General features: G+C 56.7%; 2 protein-coding genes across 9 annotated transcripts; both read left to right on the plus strand.

Annotated features, from left to right (window-relative positions):
- The first annotated feature begins 237 nt into the window (after positions 1-237).
- On the plus strand, positions 238-5,866 carry PPM1J (protein phosphatase, Mg2+/Mn2+ dependent 1J). Of its 7 annotated transcripts, none has more exons than XM_023641390.2 (11): positions 342-929; positions 2,271-2,385; positions 2,858-2,968; positions 3,068-3,145; positions 3,434-3,546; positions 3,823-3,907; positions 4,485-4,603; positions 4,806-4,869; positions 5,026-5,133; positions 5,247-5,398; positions 5,547-5,866. In XM_023641390.2, exons 1-11 carry the CDS (start codon positions 604-606, stop codon positions 5,692-5,694), a joined length of 1,419 nt encoding a protein of 472 aa, XP_023497158.1. In that variant the 5' UTR covers positions 342-603; the 3' UTR covers positions 5,695-5,866. The 7 variants fall into 7 exon arrangements, with proteins under 7 accessions (XP_001917903.3, XP_023497158.1, XP_023497159.1 ...); XM_023641389.2 differs by having other exon boundaries at positions 555-929; positions 2,843-2,968; XM_001917868.6 differs by having other exon boundaries at positions 238-929; positions 2,858-3,145.
- A 2,518-nt stretch (positions 5,867-8,384) lies between these two features.
- On the plus strand, positions 8,385-14,944 carry RHOC (ras homolog family member C). Of its 2 annotated transcripts, none has more exons than XM_023641407.2 (5): positions 8,385-8,645; positions 12,107-12,270; positions 12,829-12,949; positions 13,284-13,414; positions 14,328-14,944. In XM_023641407.2, exons 2-5 carry the CDS (start codon positions 12,115-12,117, stop codon positions 14,499-14,501), a joined length of 582 nt encoding a protein of 193 aa, XP_023497175.1. In that variant the 5' UTR covers positions 8,385-8,645; positions 12,107-12,114; the 3' UTR covers positions 14,502-14,944. The 2 variants fall into 2 exon arrangements, with proteins under 2 accessions (XP_023497175.1, XP_001917277.2); XM_001917242.5 differs by lacking the exon at positions 8,385-8,645 and adding an exon at positions 10,455-10,571.
- Positions 14,945-15,105: the final 161 nt, after the last annotated feature.

A 15,105-nucleotide genomic window follows, 5' to 3' on the forward strand; every position in this document is an offset into this window, starting at 1 on the left:
GCCCAGGACCTTACCTCCGCTCCCTAATTCAGGGTGGTGGCTCCAGCCTGGGTTGTTACAACTCCCATCCCCCGCACTCCCGCACCCAGCACCAGCTCGCTCGCCCTCACTCTCTCTCCAGCAGCCCCAGCCAGAGGTGTGGTCACACCAGGTGCTTCACACTCAGCGGTCGCCGAGGCGGCTGGTTTCGCTGTGAGGTCATCAGCTCCATCACCCTCTGGGTGGGCTGGCCACAACGAACCGAGGGGCGAGGGGACACCACCCTCCCGTCACAATGGGGAAGTTCTAGCTGATTCTAATCCAGAGCACGACTGAAATAGGGTTTCCTTCTCTCCGTCCCCTTCCAACAACAGCAGACCCTTCTTCCCCAAAGAAGCTGAGGCAGGGCGAAGCCGGAACGGGGCGGGGAAGAGGCCGCGAGCCGGCTGGGCGGCTCCTGGGGTGGCCCGAAGTGGGAGGAAGTTTTGCCGGGGACCGGCCCTGCCCGGCGCGAGCCAATGGCAGCGGAGAACCGGCAGGACCGAGCACCGCCCACCGCCGGCCCTAGGGGGCGGGGCCTGCCTAGGGGCGGGGCCACGGCCGAGGGCGGGGCAGGGAGGCAGCATGCTAAACCGGGTGCGCTCGGCCGTGGCGCACCTGGTGAGCTCCGGGGGCGCCCCGCCTCCGCGCCCCAAGTCGCCGGACCTACCCAACGCGACCTCCGCGCTGCCCGCCGCCCCTCCAGAAAAGCCCAGGAGCCCTCCGGCAAGGAGTAGGGGCGGGAGCGCGGCGCCCGCGAAGACAGTAGAGGCTCGAGCGAGCTTCTCCAGACCGACCTTTCTGCAGCTGAGCCCAGGGGGGCTGCGACGCGCCGACGACCACGCTGGCCGGGCTGTGCAAAGCCCTCCGGACACTGGCCGTCGCCTGCCCTGGAGCACAGGCTACGCCGAGTGAGCGCCCCCAGGGGCTCCCTAACTGGGGTGGCAACCTCACCCCTACCCCCTCCCCACCTCAGCATCTCGAGCCCTGGGATGCGTTCCCCTCGCCGCGCTCCGTGCCAGGAGTTTCGTTTTCCCAGGACCTTTGCAGTCCTCTGGGCTTTGAGCCGCACTCCCTCCCAGCCCTTTCTCAAGTCGGGTGCAGCCTTCCTCAGGACCTTCCAGCTCGTTGACTACCCTCATCCGCGCCGCCTCGGGACCTTCTTCCCTCCCGGAGCCCGAGGGTGGAGGGCCAGAGAAGGATGAGTTGGCCAGTTCTCGGTCTTGGCCCTGTCGTTTAATGGCTAAGGGAGGAGGGGTTTCAAGGAGCTGGGGGTCCCTTTTAATAGGGCAGATGGCGGCTAGGAAGACTCGCTCCTGGACTTCCCGACCCCAGCGCCCCAGTTCCCTGTTCCTCTTACCGTTCCCCTCCCCCTCCACACCCAGAAATAGCCCGCGACACCAGGCGGCCGCAGTCTTCCCCAGGGACGGGGGAGGGGGCCGCCCGGGGAAGCGGGAGGGTCCCCTTTGAGCGCCCCTCGGCGGGTGAACTTGCGCTGGCCAGGCGAGGAAGTGGATCCCCGGCCCGGAGCGGTCGGAGTGGCGGGAGCAGCCGGCTTGCTACCAGACTGCGTGTATTTTTAATGCATCTGCTGGGAAAGCGGAGCACTGAGAGAGATGGGGCCTCTGAGGTCGCTGAGGGTGGTGGCTGGTGGGCCCGTGGCCCCACAAGCAGCTCTTTTAGCGTCCTATTTGGGAAGAATTGGTGGTTATGTGGCCGCTGCGCAGTCCAGGTGGGCTTCCTCCCCTACCCTATTTCAATTCCTCTTTCCCGATGTGGGCTGGAACACTTCCTCATTGCCAAAGCAGCAAAAACTTTCACTGAATGGTTTTAGGATAAGGGTGGTCATGCCCATGAGGGTGGGGTGCTGTGGACAAGGTACTAGAAGAGTTCTCTGGGGTTCAGGGTGGGGTGTAGGGTCTTGGTAAAAGGAAGTAAAACCTCTTGCCCCCTATGCAGACCCTCCCCCAGCAGTATCCTTAGAGATGCCCCCCTTTGCCTGGGATGGGGGAACTGAGGCAGGCAGGTGCTGCTGCTCGTCTTTCTAGGAGACGGTAGGGCCTGCCACCCAGACAGTACTCCTTGTGCCTTGCCCTGCCTCCCTTCTCTTCCTCCCTCTGGCCTGGATCCCAGGTGGCTGTGACCTTTCTCAACTTGGCCAGCAGGCCAGAGAGGGTGTGTGTGTCTAAGGTGGGGGTTATTCCAGGACCTGGTCTGGTGTCCAACCTGATGTGGTCACTCTGGCCTGGCAGGGTCATCAACGCTGGCAAGAGCCGGCACAATGAGGACCAGGCTTGCTGTGAAGTGGTGTATGTGGAAGGTCGGAGGAGTGTTTCCGGGGCACCGAGGGAGCCTAGCCGAGGCCAGGTAAGCCCCCACCCCTTTTCCTAGCCTCCAGACACACAGTGACACTTCCTCAGGGATTCCAGGCATCTAGTTTTCAATCTGAGACATGTGGAAGACATACCTCCTAATTCACTGACTTTCCATCTTCTGGAATAGAACTTTTATCTGGCATTGATCAGTTATCTTCTACCATGTCCGTATGAATGTTTAGTTTTCCACTTAAACTATAGATGCGTATGAATTTATGGATGTTTTAATTAATTACCAATACTTATTCTTATCTTTTATCCTCTGAGTTTGGTTTTTTGATGCTTTCCTTTCTCTGACACATAGTAGGCCTTTGGTGAATAAGTGAATAAATCTAATTTGCCTTTACTACCAGGCTCTGACCTCCTCTCTGATGTTTATAAGGATGTCCAGAGTCTTGCTCTTCTCCTGCATTACACATACACACACTCACAAACACACTCATCTCCAGCTTTTCCTCCACCAGGGACTCTGCTTCTACTACTGGGGCCTGTTTGATGGGCATGCAGGGGGCGGAGCTGCTGAAATGGCCTCCCGGCTTCTGCATCGCCACATTCGGGAGCAGCTAAAGGACCTGGTAGAAATACTCCAGGACCCCTCGCCACCTCCGCTCTGCCTCCCGTCCACCCCAGGGGCCCCCATTTCCTCTGATTCCTCTCACTTGGTTGGTCCTCAGTCCTGCTGGTCTTCGCAGAAGGAAGTGACCCATGAAAGCCTGGTAGTAGGAGCCATTGAGAATGCCTTCCAGCTCATGGTGAGTGGACAGTCTGGGCCAAGGGCCTGCTAAGCAGACACTCTGGTCAACTCTGTATGGGAGTCGGGTGGCCTGAGGGGGTGACCCCGGGGAATTCACAACACCTTTGAGAGCCTGAGCGGAGCCTAGTTCAGAGGGCAGGAGAAGGGGAAGTTATACCCATGTCTTCCCTCCTCTCTTTCAGTGTGGCTTGGCTGGGCCAGTTTATTTCTGCAGATGGAGGGTGGGTGGCTGTGTGCCTGGAACCTCCTCTTCATCCACCCCCTTTGACCCTTCCTCACGTGGCAGGATGAGCAGATGGCCCGGGAGCGGCGTGGCCACCAAGTGGAGGGGGGCTGCTGTGCACTGGTTGTGGTCTACTTGCTAGGCAAAGTGTATGTGGCCAATGCAGGTGACAGCAGGTATGGAGGGGGGACTTTGAAAATGGCTACAGGGGTCATACTCTCTGGGATGGGAGAATAGAAGAGAGTGAGGTGGCAGGTGCTAAAAATCATATTGGAGCGGGTCAGCAGGGATCACAGACATAGGGAAAGGCCTGAAATATCCACAAGGGGAGAAAATATAGGGGTCTGGGTGAGGGATCCTAAGGGTCATTATGGAGAGGGCCTAGTCTTTCTGGAATTCTCCATGAGGGGGCTGAGGAAAGCCAAGCCCAAACCTTTTCTTTTTCTGGGCAGAGCCATCATTGTCCGGAATGGTGAAATCATCCCAATGTCCCGGGAGTTCACCCCGGAGACTGAGCGCCAGCGTCTTCAGCTGCTTGTAAGTAGGAACCAACTCTCTACTCCCGTTCTCTGTTGAGTCTTTTACCTCTCTGTACCCTATGTCCCCAAGAACTCTCAAACTCCCACCACACAGACAGCTCCTTACTGGGAGCTTACTGGGAAGGCCGCTCTGCAAACTATGGAGGGCTGAGCTGGTGGAGGGTGCAGCAGGAAGTTCGTGGGCTGCTCCAGGGCTCCCACTGTGGCCCCAAGTGAGGAAGGAAGTGGACTCAGAGGATGGGGAAGGAAACAGCAAAGGCCCCTGAGAGGCAGTACAGCTTAGTGTTTTAAAGCACTGGCTCTGGAGCTCGACTGCTGGGGATTGAATCTGGGTTCAAGTACTTTGCTAATTGTGTGACCTTTGATAGTTCCCTTAATTTGCATCAATAGTTCCTGCTTTAGGGTTGTTGTGAGGATTAAATGAATTAATATATGTTAATATTAGAACAGTGCATGGCACATAGTAAACTCCTTTTAAGGGTCTGCTGTGATTAACATCATCTCTACACCAAGGTGTGCTGTAAGCCTAATGCCCCCCTGGCCCTTCTGCTCTCTCTGCCCACTCCCAACCCCAGGGCTTCCTGAAACCAGAGCTGCTGGGTGGTGAATTCACCCACCTTGAGTTTCCCCGCAGAGTTCAGCCCAAGGAGCTGGGGCAGAGGATGCTGTACAGGGACCAGAACATGACCGGCTGGTAACACTTCCCTCAGAGCTGGGGCCCGTTCCCATGGCAACACAACCAATCCCTCACCAGCAGCAAGGTGGAAGCCAGAGGCTGGACTAGGCTGGGAGCTGGGGGGATGTGGCCCTTCTAAGGGGTTTGTGTGAGGGGAGTGGCTCCTAGGGGAGAGGGGCTTTGATGCCTAGGTGATGCCTCTTCTACTCCCCCCTCCCAGGGCCTACAAAAAGATCGAGCTGGAGGATCTCAGGTTTCCTCTGGTCTGTGGGGAGGGCAAAAAGGTAAACTCCATGGTAGAGGTGGGAGAGGGCAAGAGGACCCACCACAACTTCTCTAGGGAGGTGGAGGTTCTACCTGAGGGTAGGGTTGGGAGGGGTCCTCAGTTCCAGAGAGTCGGGGAGAGGGCTATAGCAGCACCCCCTCCTCATTTCCTCTAGGCTCGAGTGATGGCCACCATCGGGGTGACCCGGGGCTTGGGAGACCACAACCTCAAGGTCTGCAGTTCCACCCTGCCCATCAAGCCCTTCCTCTCCTGCTTCCCTGAGGTGAGCCCTACGGGGGCCCCGAACCACACCTTCCCTCCTCTGGGGGTCTCAGGCTGGCTTTCCCCCCAGGTCCCTTTATCCCCGTGGTCCCTCTCCATCCTCTTGCCTATCAGGTGCGAGTGTATGACCTGACGCAGTATGAGCATTGCCCAGACGACGTGCTAGTCCTGGGAACAGATGGACTGTGGGATGTCACTAGTGACTGTGAGGTAGCCACCACGGTGGACAAGGTCCTGTCGGCCTATGAGCCCAATGACCCCAGCAGGTATGGGTTGTATGGCAGCAAGGGGATAACAGTGGGGAAGGAAGGGGTGGGGCAAGGGAAGCAATGCTCGGGGACCCACATCAGGGCCTGTGTGTCTATCTTCCTATATACATGTTGGTACATGAATGTGCACATATGCTCCTGGCAGGTACACAGCTCTGGCCCAAGCTCTGGTCCTGGGGGCCCGGGGCACCCCCCGGGATCGTGGCTGGCGTCTCCCCAACAACAAGCTGGGTTCCGGGGATGACATCTCAGTCTTCGTCATCCCCCTGGGAGGGCCAGGCAGTTACTCCTGAGGGGCTCAGCCCTGACCCTCCTATCACCGTGCCAGCCTCTCCATGTTTACCCCTCTTCCAGTGCAAATTCTGAAGTTGTCTCCCTGACCTTCTTTAGCGGCAAATTAACTGAAGAAGGGGTGTCAGTTAGATCCAAAATTATAGCTATTGGTAAATAAATCAGATGGATAAAGGTCTGTGTCTTCCTTTATTTTGACTTGAAACCAAAAGGTAAGGAAAAGCTCTTTGGGGTAGTGGAAAGAACAGCAGAAAAGTCCTGAAAATGTAGTGTTCCCAGGTTCTTTCTTCCACCCTCTGCCCTTCCGACTCCACACACACTCATCCACTTCTGTGGCTTCACTCCACCTGCTGGTGTTTTCCAAATCAGGGTGTCTAGCCCAGATCTTTCCTGAGCTTTAGACCCACATATCCCAGTCATCTCCCAAACATCTCCTAGACATCCCACAGGCACTTCAGCTCAACATACCTCAAACTGAATTCATCATTTGCCTCACAAACATGTTCCTTTTCCTGGTTCATCATCTCGCTGGGCACCAGCTCAGCTGCTTTAGAAATCTTGGAGTTGTTCACCTTTGGCTTCCATCTCTTCCTCATCAAGCTAATCAGTCACTAAGTATTGTTGATTATATATTTAAAAATATATTGCATATTTGTCCGCATATCTCCACCTCCACTGTCATTACCTTAGTTCTTTACTACAGCAGCCTCCTAACTCATCTCCCGGCTCTGTCTCCAGGCCACCCCCCTGCGTCCCCCAATATGCCAGGGACACAGCAGTTGGGGTGACCTTTCCACAGTGTGAATCTGAGTTGGTTATTTCCCTGAGAGAACATTACAGTGGCTCCTTACTACACCTACACCAAAATCGACACTCAACTCTTGAGCATGGCATATAAGGACCTTCATGATCTGGCCACTGCTTCCTTCTCCCACCCCCTCTTTCACCACCACCACCACCTTCCTGGGGTTTCGGTAACTCTGTGGGCCTCTAGTAGCTCCAACTCATTTAAAGTCTACTGATCAGCTTATCTTGAACACTTCACCTGCCTTCCATGACTGGGTATCCCACAGCCCACAGGCCCCACTACAGCAACTGCCTCCTGTATTATGACTATCTATGTGAGGAGTTGGTGGGAGCAGCATCTAAGAGCAGGGGCTCCAGAGTCCTGCTGTCTGGGTTCTGGTGCCAGACTCAACACTAGCTCTGTAACCTCCCTGAGCCTCAATTTGCTTCAGTAAAGTGGAGATAACTAACAGGACTACCTATAAGGTTGCTGTAAGCTCTAAAGTAATTCATGTGTGTAGAGCCAAGTCCAGGTATTAAGGGTTCGGTAACTGTCAGCTAGCTTTAAGATATCTGTATTCCGAATTTAGGCTAAGTTCTTTGAAGGCAAAAATCGATCTGAACTGAGCACACAGCTCTCAGTTCACACTCAATAAATGTTTTTTTTTTTTAAAAGATTTTATTTTATTTTCTTCCTTTTTCCTCCCCATAAGCCCCCTGGTACATAGTTATGCATTTTTAGTTGTGGATCCTTCTAGTTGTGGCATGTGGGACGCCACCTCAGCATGGCTTCATGAGCGGTGCCATGTCCACGCCCAGGATCTGAACCTGTGAAACCCTGGGCTGCCAAAGCAGAGCGCGCAAACTTAACCACTCGGCCACGGGGCTGGCCTCTTGATAAATGTTAACTGAGCAAGTTAAGGGGCCTGGGGACCAGACTGCTCTAGACCTGTTTCCTCATTTATCAAACGTGTGGGTTGCACTTCATATCTTTAAAGTATGACTTCTACGACTTCTAACATTCATTCATTCAGAGGGTAATTGTTGAAAAGTGATTATGTGCCATCCCCTGTGTTAGGTGGTGGGAAGAGCCAGGCCGGAGGAGCACGGGGGCCAGCAGGAGGGATCACTGCCGTTAGAGCCAGACAGGCTTGACTGTGTGAATTCTTACTCTGTCACAAATTGCCAAAATTTGGGCAAGCCACTTAACTTCTCTGAGCCTCAATTTTCTTACAGGCAAAAGGGGATGGGTATACTAAACCCAAACATCTAAGGGCTGAGCTATACAGTGTACGGAGCTAGCAAGCTGTTGGGAGACTTCCTCATCCTCTATCCTCCACCTCAGCCCCCTCACAGGGAAGGAGAGACACTTGTAGGTGAATACCCAATGGGACACATCAGACCAGGCTGTGTCTCTAGCAGCTGAGAAACAATACAGTGGGGGTGGGAACTGAATTCCCAGCTGGGGATATGGAAGGATTTCCAAGAGTGCCCTTTGAGGGCTACGTAGGAATTGGCTCATGGAATTTCCAGGCAGGGGGAAGGAAGGGGATTGTGAGGTGGAACCATGGCATGGGCCTCATAGGTTCCGAAAGGTCTTCAAGACGCGGGGATGACGTTCAGCTGTACTTACTCTTATTCTAGGAGCAGAGGGTGGGCATGTTCCGCAGGCCCCTCCCCGGGCGTCCCGGAGGCCGCCCTTTCCCAATCCCGCCTCCCGCGAAGTCCCAGGTGTTGTAGGCGCGGGTGGCCGGTTGGCCACCGGAGGGCAGCAGCGGCCCTCTCCTGACCCCACCCCGAGCGCCTTCAACTTTCCCGACGCCGGTCCGCCCCTTGGGGCTGGAAGGCGGGGCAGAGGCACAGTCCTCGGGGGTCGCCCCCGCTCCCCGGCCTCGCCTCGCCGCCCATCCTCCACAGTCCAGGCATCTCTGCTGACCCCAGGGGTCAGCCCCGCAGGTTCCACGGCAGGCGGCGGGAACAGCCCGCGGCAGCCCCGGGCTGGGGCGGTGGGCGGGCGGAGCCAAGGCCCGCCCCCGGGCGGCCCTCCCCGCGGACCCGCCCCTCTCCTCCCCTCCCTGCCGCCGCGCCGAAGGAGGGCGGGGCGGGCCCCTCGGGTCAATCTCAGCCTCCGGCACCGGCCGCGCAGCTGGAGGCGGCCGAGCGGAAGGTACCCTGGGCCGGGGGTTGGTGGCAGCGGGCGTCCCGGGACCTCGTCCCCGGGCCAGCACTTTCCCCTTCTCTGCTGAGCGGGAGCCCGGGGCGCCGGCCGGGGAGGGGGCTTTGGCCAAAGCGCGGGCCGTCCTCCCTCCTCCCGGATGCCGGTGTCTGGCCTGTGCGGGGTCGGGCTGGCTGGGCCCCTCCCTGGGCTGCAGTGGGGCACCCCCGGGAACTCCCCGCAGGGCCTCTCGCCTCTTGGTGTCCGAGCCGGAGTTCCTTCCCTTCCCCTCCCGGCTTCCCGGAACCTGCCCCGCCGGCGAGGGGTGAGGGGCGAGGGGGCAACTTGGGTCTCCGCGACGGAGTCCCAGCCTAGCTCCCAGGCCGGGCGGCCCGAGGTGGACCTCGGTGGGGTGTGGGTCTGGGCCCCAGTCCGACTGTAGGTGGGAATTCCCCCGGGCCAGGCCGGTGGAATGGCGGGAATAGGGGCGGGGTGTGACCATTGGGGGCTGCCACCGCTCGGCGGGATCTGGACGCCGCCCTAGACGGTTCCTGGAGCCTGCCTGGGGTGGGAGGTAGGGGGGACTGGGGAGGATCCAGCTCCTCCGTTCATGTGTGTCCTCCCAGCCCTCTCCGTCACACTCCCCAACCTGGCTAAAGATTATCCTAGGGGTTTGGGCTGGCGCACCCGACGCTGAGTCCTGCCCTAACTTGTGGTTTTCAAGTTGAAGGGAAAGTATCTGATTCCTTCCCTAGACCCTAGGGGTGGTGGGCAAGGTACAGTGGACCCCTGGGTCATCTGGAAATCTAGAGAATGATTGAGGAAAGGGTGGCTGTCTTGTCTCAGGGAAGTGTCTTATCTCTGGGAAGGCCCCCGGAGTTCCAGGCTCCATTCCAGGCCCTGTGTGGGGTTTCGTTGCCCCTCTTAGGGTCAGTGGGGCAGTTCCTCTGAGGCTGTTTCTCGCAGGGAGCTGTTGTGCTTGCCATCTTGGCCTTGGGCCTAGTGGCCGGGCCTGGCCTGGCCTGGCCTGGGGTAGCTTCTCCTCTGGCTCAACCAGAGCCTGAAGGGAAAGTCTTCTAATTGAGCTGGGGGGCTCCAGGTCACTGAATGCATGCCCTTGCCCCTGAGTTCTGGCCTGTGCCTCGCACGGTCTGGTGCCACCTAAACTGCCCTGCTGGGGGAGAGCAGTGGCATGAGCATACCTAAGCAACTGGTATTCATCCTCCACCGACACTGCCTGTCCCAGGTTGGGGCTCTCCCCACCTGTTTTCACACAGCTAGACCAGTGGAACTGGTGGGAGTGGGTGGGGGGAGTTGGTCACCTGGGTAGGATTTCCAGGGATCCCCTTTTTGAAGGATGGTTTCCATTTTCGGAAGGGACCTGCTGGCATGGTGAATGTCTTCTTGCTTGTTTTTTGGGGTATCGGGGAGAGTCCCTTTTGTGGTGGGGAGAGTGTGGCTGTGTACTCTCAACTCCTATAAATTCTCTCTGACTCATATCCACTTCCCCTCATCCCAGTTTTCTGTGTGTGTGTGTGCACTTGTGTGTAGGGGAGGGAAGCCACCCAGGATCCCACTGTTGAAGAGAGCTAGCCTTAGGCTGGAGTATTCACTTCCTAAAAGGCAGATGGAGGCAGGGGTGAGGTAGTGGTGGTATGTGGGGAGTAAAGGAGTTCAGCCCAGTTTGACAGGATGTGGGACTGAGAGAAAAAGCCAGGGTTGGGGCAGAGATCGGGTTACCATCCCTTTCTTTCTTAAGTACTCCCTGTCTGGTTGGTGCTGGAACTGGCCCTCATTTGTCTCTTTTTTGGGGCTCCTCCCAGCTCAGGCTCTAGCCCCCTCCCCCTTCCCAACAGCCTCGACTTCATCTCCGCTCCAGAGCCCGCCCTCTCTTCCTCCCCAGCCGGCCGTGGGCCTGGGAACTTCAACCGACTGGAGGTCAGCTCCTCTCCCCAGGGAAGGAGGAAGTGAGGCTCAGCTTAGGGGCAGGGAAGCTGGGAAGGTGTGATGAACTGTGCAGATGCTCATTCCTGAGTGTTGGGGGCGGGGGACACATGGAAACCCCGGGAAGCTGACTCCTTGCCCTGAGTCACGGGGAGGGGTGGGCAGGGCCTTGGGGTGAGCTGGACAGAGGGGAGGAAGGGAGTGGGTGGAGGTGTTTCCCTAGTGGATTATTCTCAGTCACTCTGCTGTGGTGGATGAGTGGCTCCCTACAGTGTGGTCATTGTCCCCTGCCTCGGGCTGAGTGACCCAGTGTTGCTGCCAGGCCCAGGAGGAAGGGGGGAGGAAGGCAGGCTGCCCGAATGTGGGCTGTGGGCACTGCTGGGACTGAGCCTCCTTTGTGTCACTCGGGGCTTTGGGGACCAGTTTTGGGTGGGCCAGAGAAGCCGGCTGGCTGCTGCCACTGCCCTCTGTCTGGGATTCCCTCCCTCTGCTCTCCGTCCCACCTCTGGGGTGATATGTAGAAAAGGCAACAGACTTTCGAGTCACACAGCCCTGCTTTGAGTGCTGTCCCTGCCACGACTCTGAGCATGTCTTAACCTCACTGTGCCTCACTCTCCTAGTTTCTCAAAATGGGAAGCGCACCATCTCTCTTCCAGGCTTCTGGGGACAGCGAGAGATGATTTTTGTCAAAATGCCCAACACAGTGCCTGGCACCTAGTGCCTGGATAACTATTCTTTTCCTTACCCGCCACTCTCATAGCTGGGTCTGCTAGCTGTGGTCTTGGAGAGGGACTCCTCATTTGTGACTGGGCAGGCATGACTAGTGTCGAGGGAGGGACAGTGTGTTCTAGATTGGACCTCAGCCATTATTAAAGTTTAAAAGTATCAAATTCCTGGTAACAAATGAAGTCTGACTTGAAACCCTGATATGGACAGTTAGGTGCCACATAATGATGTTTTGGTTGATAGCGGACCACATATATGACGGTGGTCCCATGAGATTAGTACCACGTAGCCCAGGTGTGTAGGAGGCTGTGTCATCTAGGTACACACCAGCTAGAGTGTGAGTACACTCTGATGCTTGCCCAACGACGAAATCGCCTGACGACGCATTTCTCAGAATGCATCCCCTTGTTAAGTGACGCATGGCTGTATAGCAGATAAAAGCTGACTCTTCTGGACTTGTCCCTGATCCCTGAGCACCCCTCTGGGTGTCCAGGGTCCCACAGTTGGTGGGTAGGTTGGATAAGAACTCATGTTTTCTTGGCTCCCAGGTGGGTGGTTCTTCCACCTCCCACTTCTGTATTCTGACCTGTTGGGGAGACCTGTCCCTGACCCCGAGATTAGGAATTTCAAGCTTAGTTGCCTGAACAGTTGGTTCTTGGCCAGAACATGCCTGAACAGGTCCCTTTTGCCTCCCTTCCCTCCTTTGCTGGATGCCTCAGTTTCCAGGGAGGTCTTGGGGGCCGCAGAGGTGTTTTTGGATTTGTTGGCTTTTCCCAAAATGTCCATTGCCTTTTCCCTGCCAGCCCCAGCCATGGCTGCGATCCGAAAGAAGCTGGTGATTGTGGGGGATGGGGCCTGTGGGAAGACTTGCCTCCTCATCGTCTTCAGCAAGGATCAGTTCCCAGAGGTCTACGTCCCTACTGTCTTTGAGAACTACATCGCAGACATAGAGGTGGACGGCAAGCAGGTGAGGCGAAGAGCCCCTTCCTGTCTCACCTTGGGACCCCGCCCCTGCCACTTCTGGACCGGGCATGTCCTTCCTCATCACCTACCCAGTGCTTGCTCCACTCTCCCTGCTGGAACCAGTACAAGTTAGGAAGTGGAACTGCAGTCTTGGGACATCTAGATACACCTGGCTCTCTACACACTGGCTCTGTAATCTGGGCCCAGCCCCCTTGCCTCTGAGCTTAAGCGCCTTGACTGCAAAGTAGGGACAATGAAGGAGAGTAAGGCCTCCTTCAAAGGTTTTTCTGAGAATTAAGTAAAACAGTGGTACTCACAATGACAACGGTGCCATCGCAGACTTTGCCATTGCACAAACTGCACAAAGATCAAGCACTGATGTCTCAGTATTTTAAACAACTCACGTAATTTATGTCGTGTGACAGTCATTAGCACTATCCCTGGCACGTAGAGGGTGCTCAATAGATGTCCAGTAAGCCTGAAGGGCCAGTGGTTTGAGCTGGGTGGGAGGCTGGGGGTGTAACTGGGGCCCTCAGACCGCTGCTCGCTGGCCCTGTGTCAGGTGGAGCTGGCTTTGTGGGACACAGCAGGGCAGGAAGACTATGATCGCCTGCGGCCTCTCTCCTACCCAGACACGGACGTCATCCTCATGTGCTTCTCCATTGACAGCCCCGACAGCCTGGGTGAGGTGGGGCTGAAGGCACTGGAGGGAGGGAATCGAGAACCCCTTGGGATCAACCAACCAGAGGTATCTCTTGCCTTGGCTCATTTCAGCCGTCCTCAGAGGCGAAGGCTGTGTGGGAGCAGGGAGGGGGCTGTCAGCCTCCTTCACTGCAACTCTGGCCCTTGGGAAGGCTCAGAGGGTACTGTGGGGGGGTGAGGTATTGAGCTGTGAAAGGGACTTTCATGCTGAATAGCCTCTAAGACTGCTAGGGGGAGACAAGGTGGCCCCCCTTCCCTCAGGAGCTTTCTAGCTTGAGAGGAGGGACCAACGTCTTTTCGGACACATCTCTGCAGAGAACATTCCTGAGAAATGGACCCCGGAGGTGAAGCACTTCTGCCCCAATGTGCCCATCATCCTAGTGGGGAATAAGAAGGACCTGAGGCAAGATGAGCATACCAGGAGAGAGCTGGCCAAGATGAAGCAGGTGGGTGGGGCTGCCAGGCCAGGAGCCCTGGTGGGAAAGTGTTCTCTGAGGGGTTGTAGGCTGGGAAAGGGAGCCCGCTCTCTGGCTGACTGCCCTGTGCTAGGGGGCATGGTGGTATCCACCTCCTACTCCTTGTAGTCTGCACCCTGGTGAGGAAGAGCCAGAAGGGCCCTAGTGCCTGACCCAGTATCTGATGCAGTTGTCACAGAGTGATTTGTCTAAGGCCACTGGCATTCTAATTTATTCATCTCTTGTCCATTCTGTTTGGACTTGGGGCTGTTCAGTCAGATGAGGAAGTCCCTTTCCTCAGGGAGACAGCTTCTCATCAGATGGTTCCCTTGGGGTGTGCAGGGCACGCCCTCCCAGCACACCTGGGGAGGTGTGGCCTGAAGAGCATGTGGGAGGGCGGGCATTATTTTAAGTGGCTGGGAGAAAGGCCCAGAGGGAGGGAGATGGCTTATTTGGGCACCTGGTACATGGGTCTCTAACCAGAAGATGAGTGTTTATTAGAGAAAGCTGCCAGGATAAGGAATATAGACGATCCTGCGAGGACAGTCATGGCAAGGTTTTAAACTGGGCACAGACACAGTCAGGTTTGCTTGTTAAAATTATTCTGGCAGCCACAGAAGATGGATTGGGAAGGAGAATGGAGGTGGGGGGGGTCGGTTAGGAGATGCCAGATCCTCATTCAGGCACGAGAACGGCACACTGTTTGGTATAGGGCTGCTGGAGAGAATTTTCAATGTAACTGACTCTTGAGTGCCTGGCCCTAAAGCCGCCCAGGGTGGCTAGGGTTTGGGTGCTTTGTGCAGTCAGGGCTGGAGGAGATATTTTAGTTACACTTATAGTTGAGGTGGTCAGAGGTGCACCTAGCTACCAGCTTCCTTTGACCTCTCACCTTCCGTCTTCCCAGGAGCCGGTTCGATCCGAGGAAGGCCGGGACATGGCGAACCGGATCAGTGCCTTTGGCTACCTCGAGTGCTCAGCCAAGACCAAGGAGGGGGTGCGGGAGGTATTCGAGATGGCCACTAGGGCTGGCCTCCAGGTCCGCAAGAATAAGCGCCGGAGGGGATGTCCCATCCTCTGAGATGCCCAAGGCTTCCCCTACTTCCCCGCTCTCTTCACAGGGGTACAGAAACTACCCACCCCCCAGCCCCATCATCTTAGGGCTCCATGCCCAAGGTTCCCTTCTTCAGTTCCTCCAGCCCCAGGACTGCATTGATTTCCGGTGGTGTAGACTGCCCTCCCTCCCAGCTCTGGGAACCTACGGCTATGCCCTGTCCTTCCAGAGTAGAGTCCTTCCTCCTGCTGCCTCAGTCCACGGGTGGGGCTTCTGATCCCTGATCCCTTTGGCCTTCCCCAGAGGATCATCACACACCAGCACTTTAGACACACCTGGCTCACAGAAGTGTCTGGGGTAGGGCACTGGGAGGGTGTAATCCTGAGCCCCTGGTGTTTCTGCTTTGGGCAGGGGCCTTGTCTCTGGCTATACTTAGTAGGGGGCATGAATAAAGGCCACAGGCTCCAACATGTGCGTAGCAGCTTCTTGTCTTTCTCTCCTGGTCCCTGTCTTGGCTGTGAGCCTGGAGTCCCATCTCTCCAAGTTGCTGGCCAGGCTAGCCCCCTGTCTGCAAAGGCAGGACTCCCGGGCAGAAGGGTGCAGTCTTGGAGGCAAGCATGAGGTCATGCCT

This window comes from Equus caballus, chromosome 5, assembly GCF_041296265.1.
Source record: "Equus caballus isolate H_3958 breed thoroughbred chromosome 5, TB-T2T, whole genome shotgun sequence".
In the NCBI taxonomy this organism is placed as follows: Eukaryota; Metazoa; Chordata; class Mammalia; order Perissodactyla; family Equidae; genus Equus; species Equus caballus.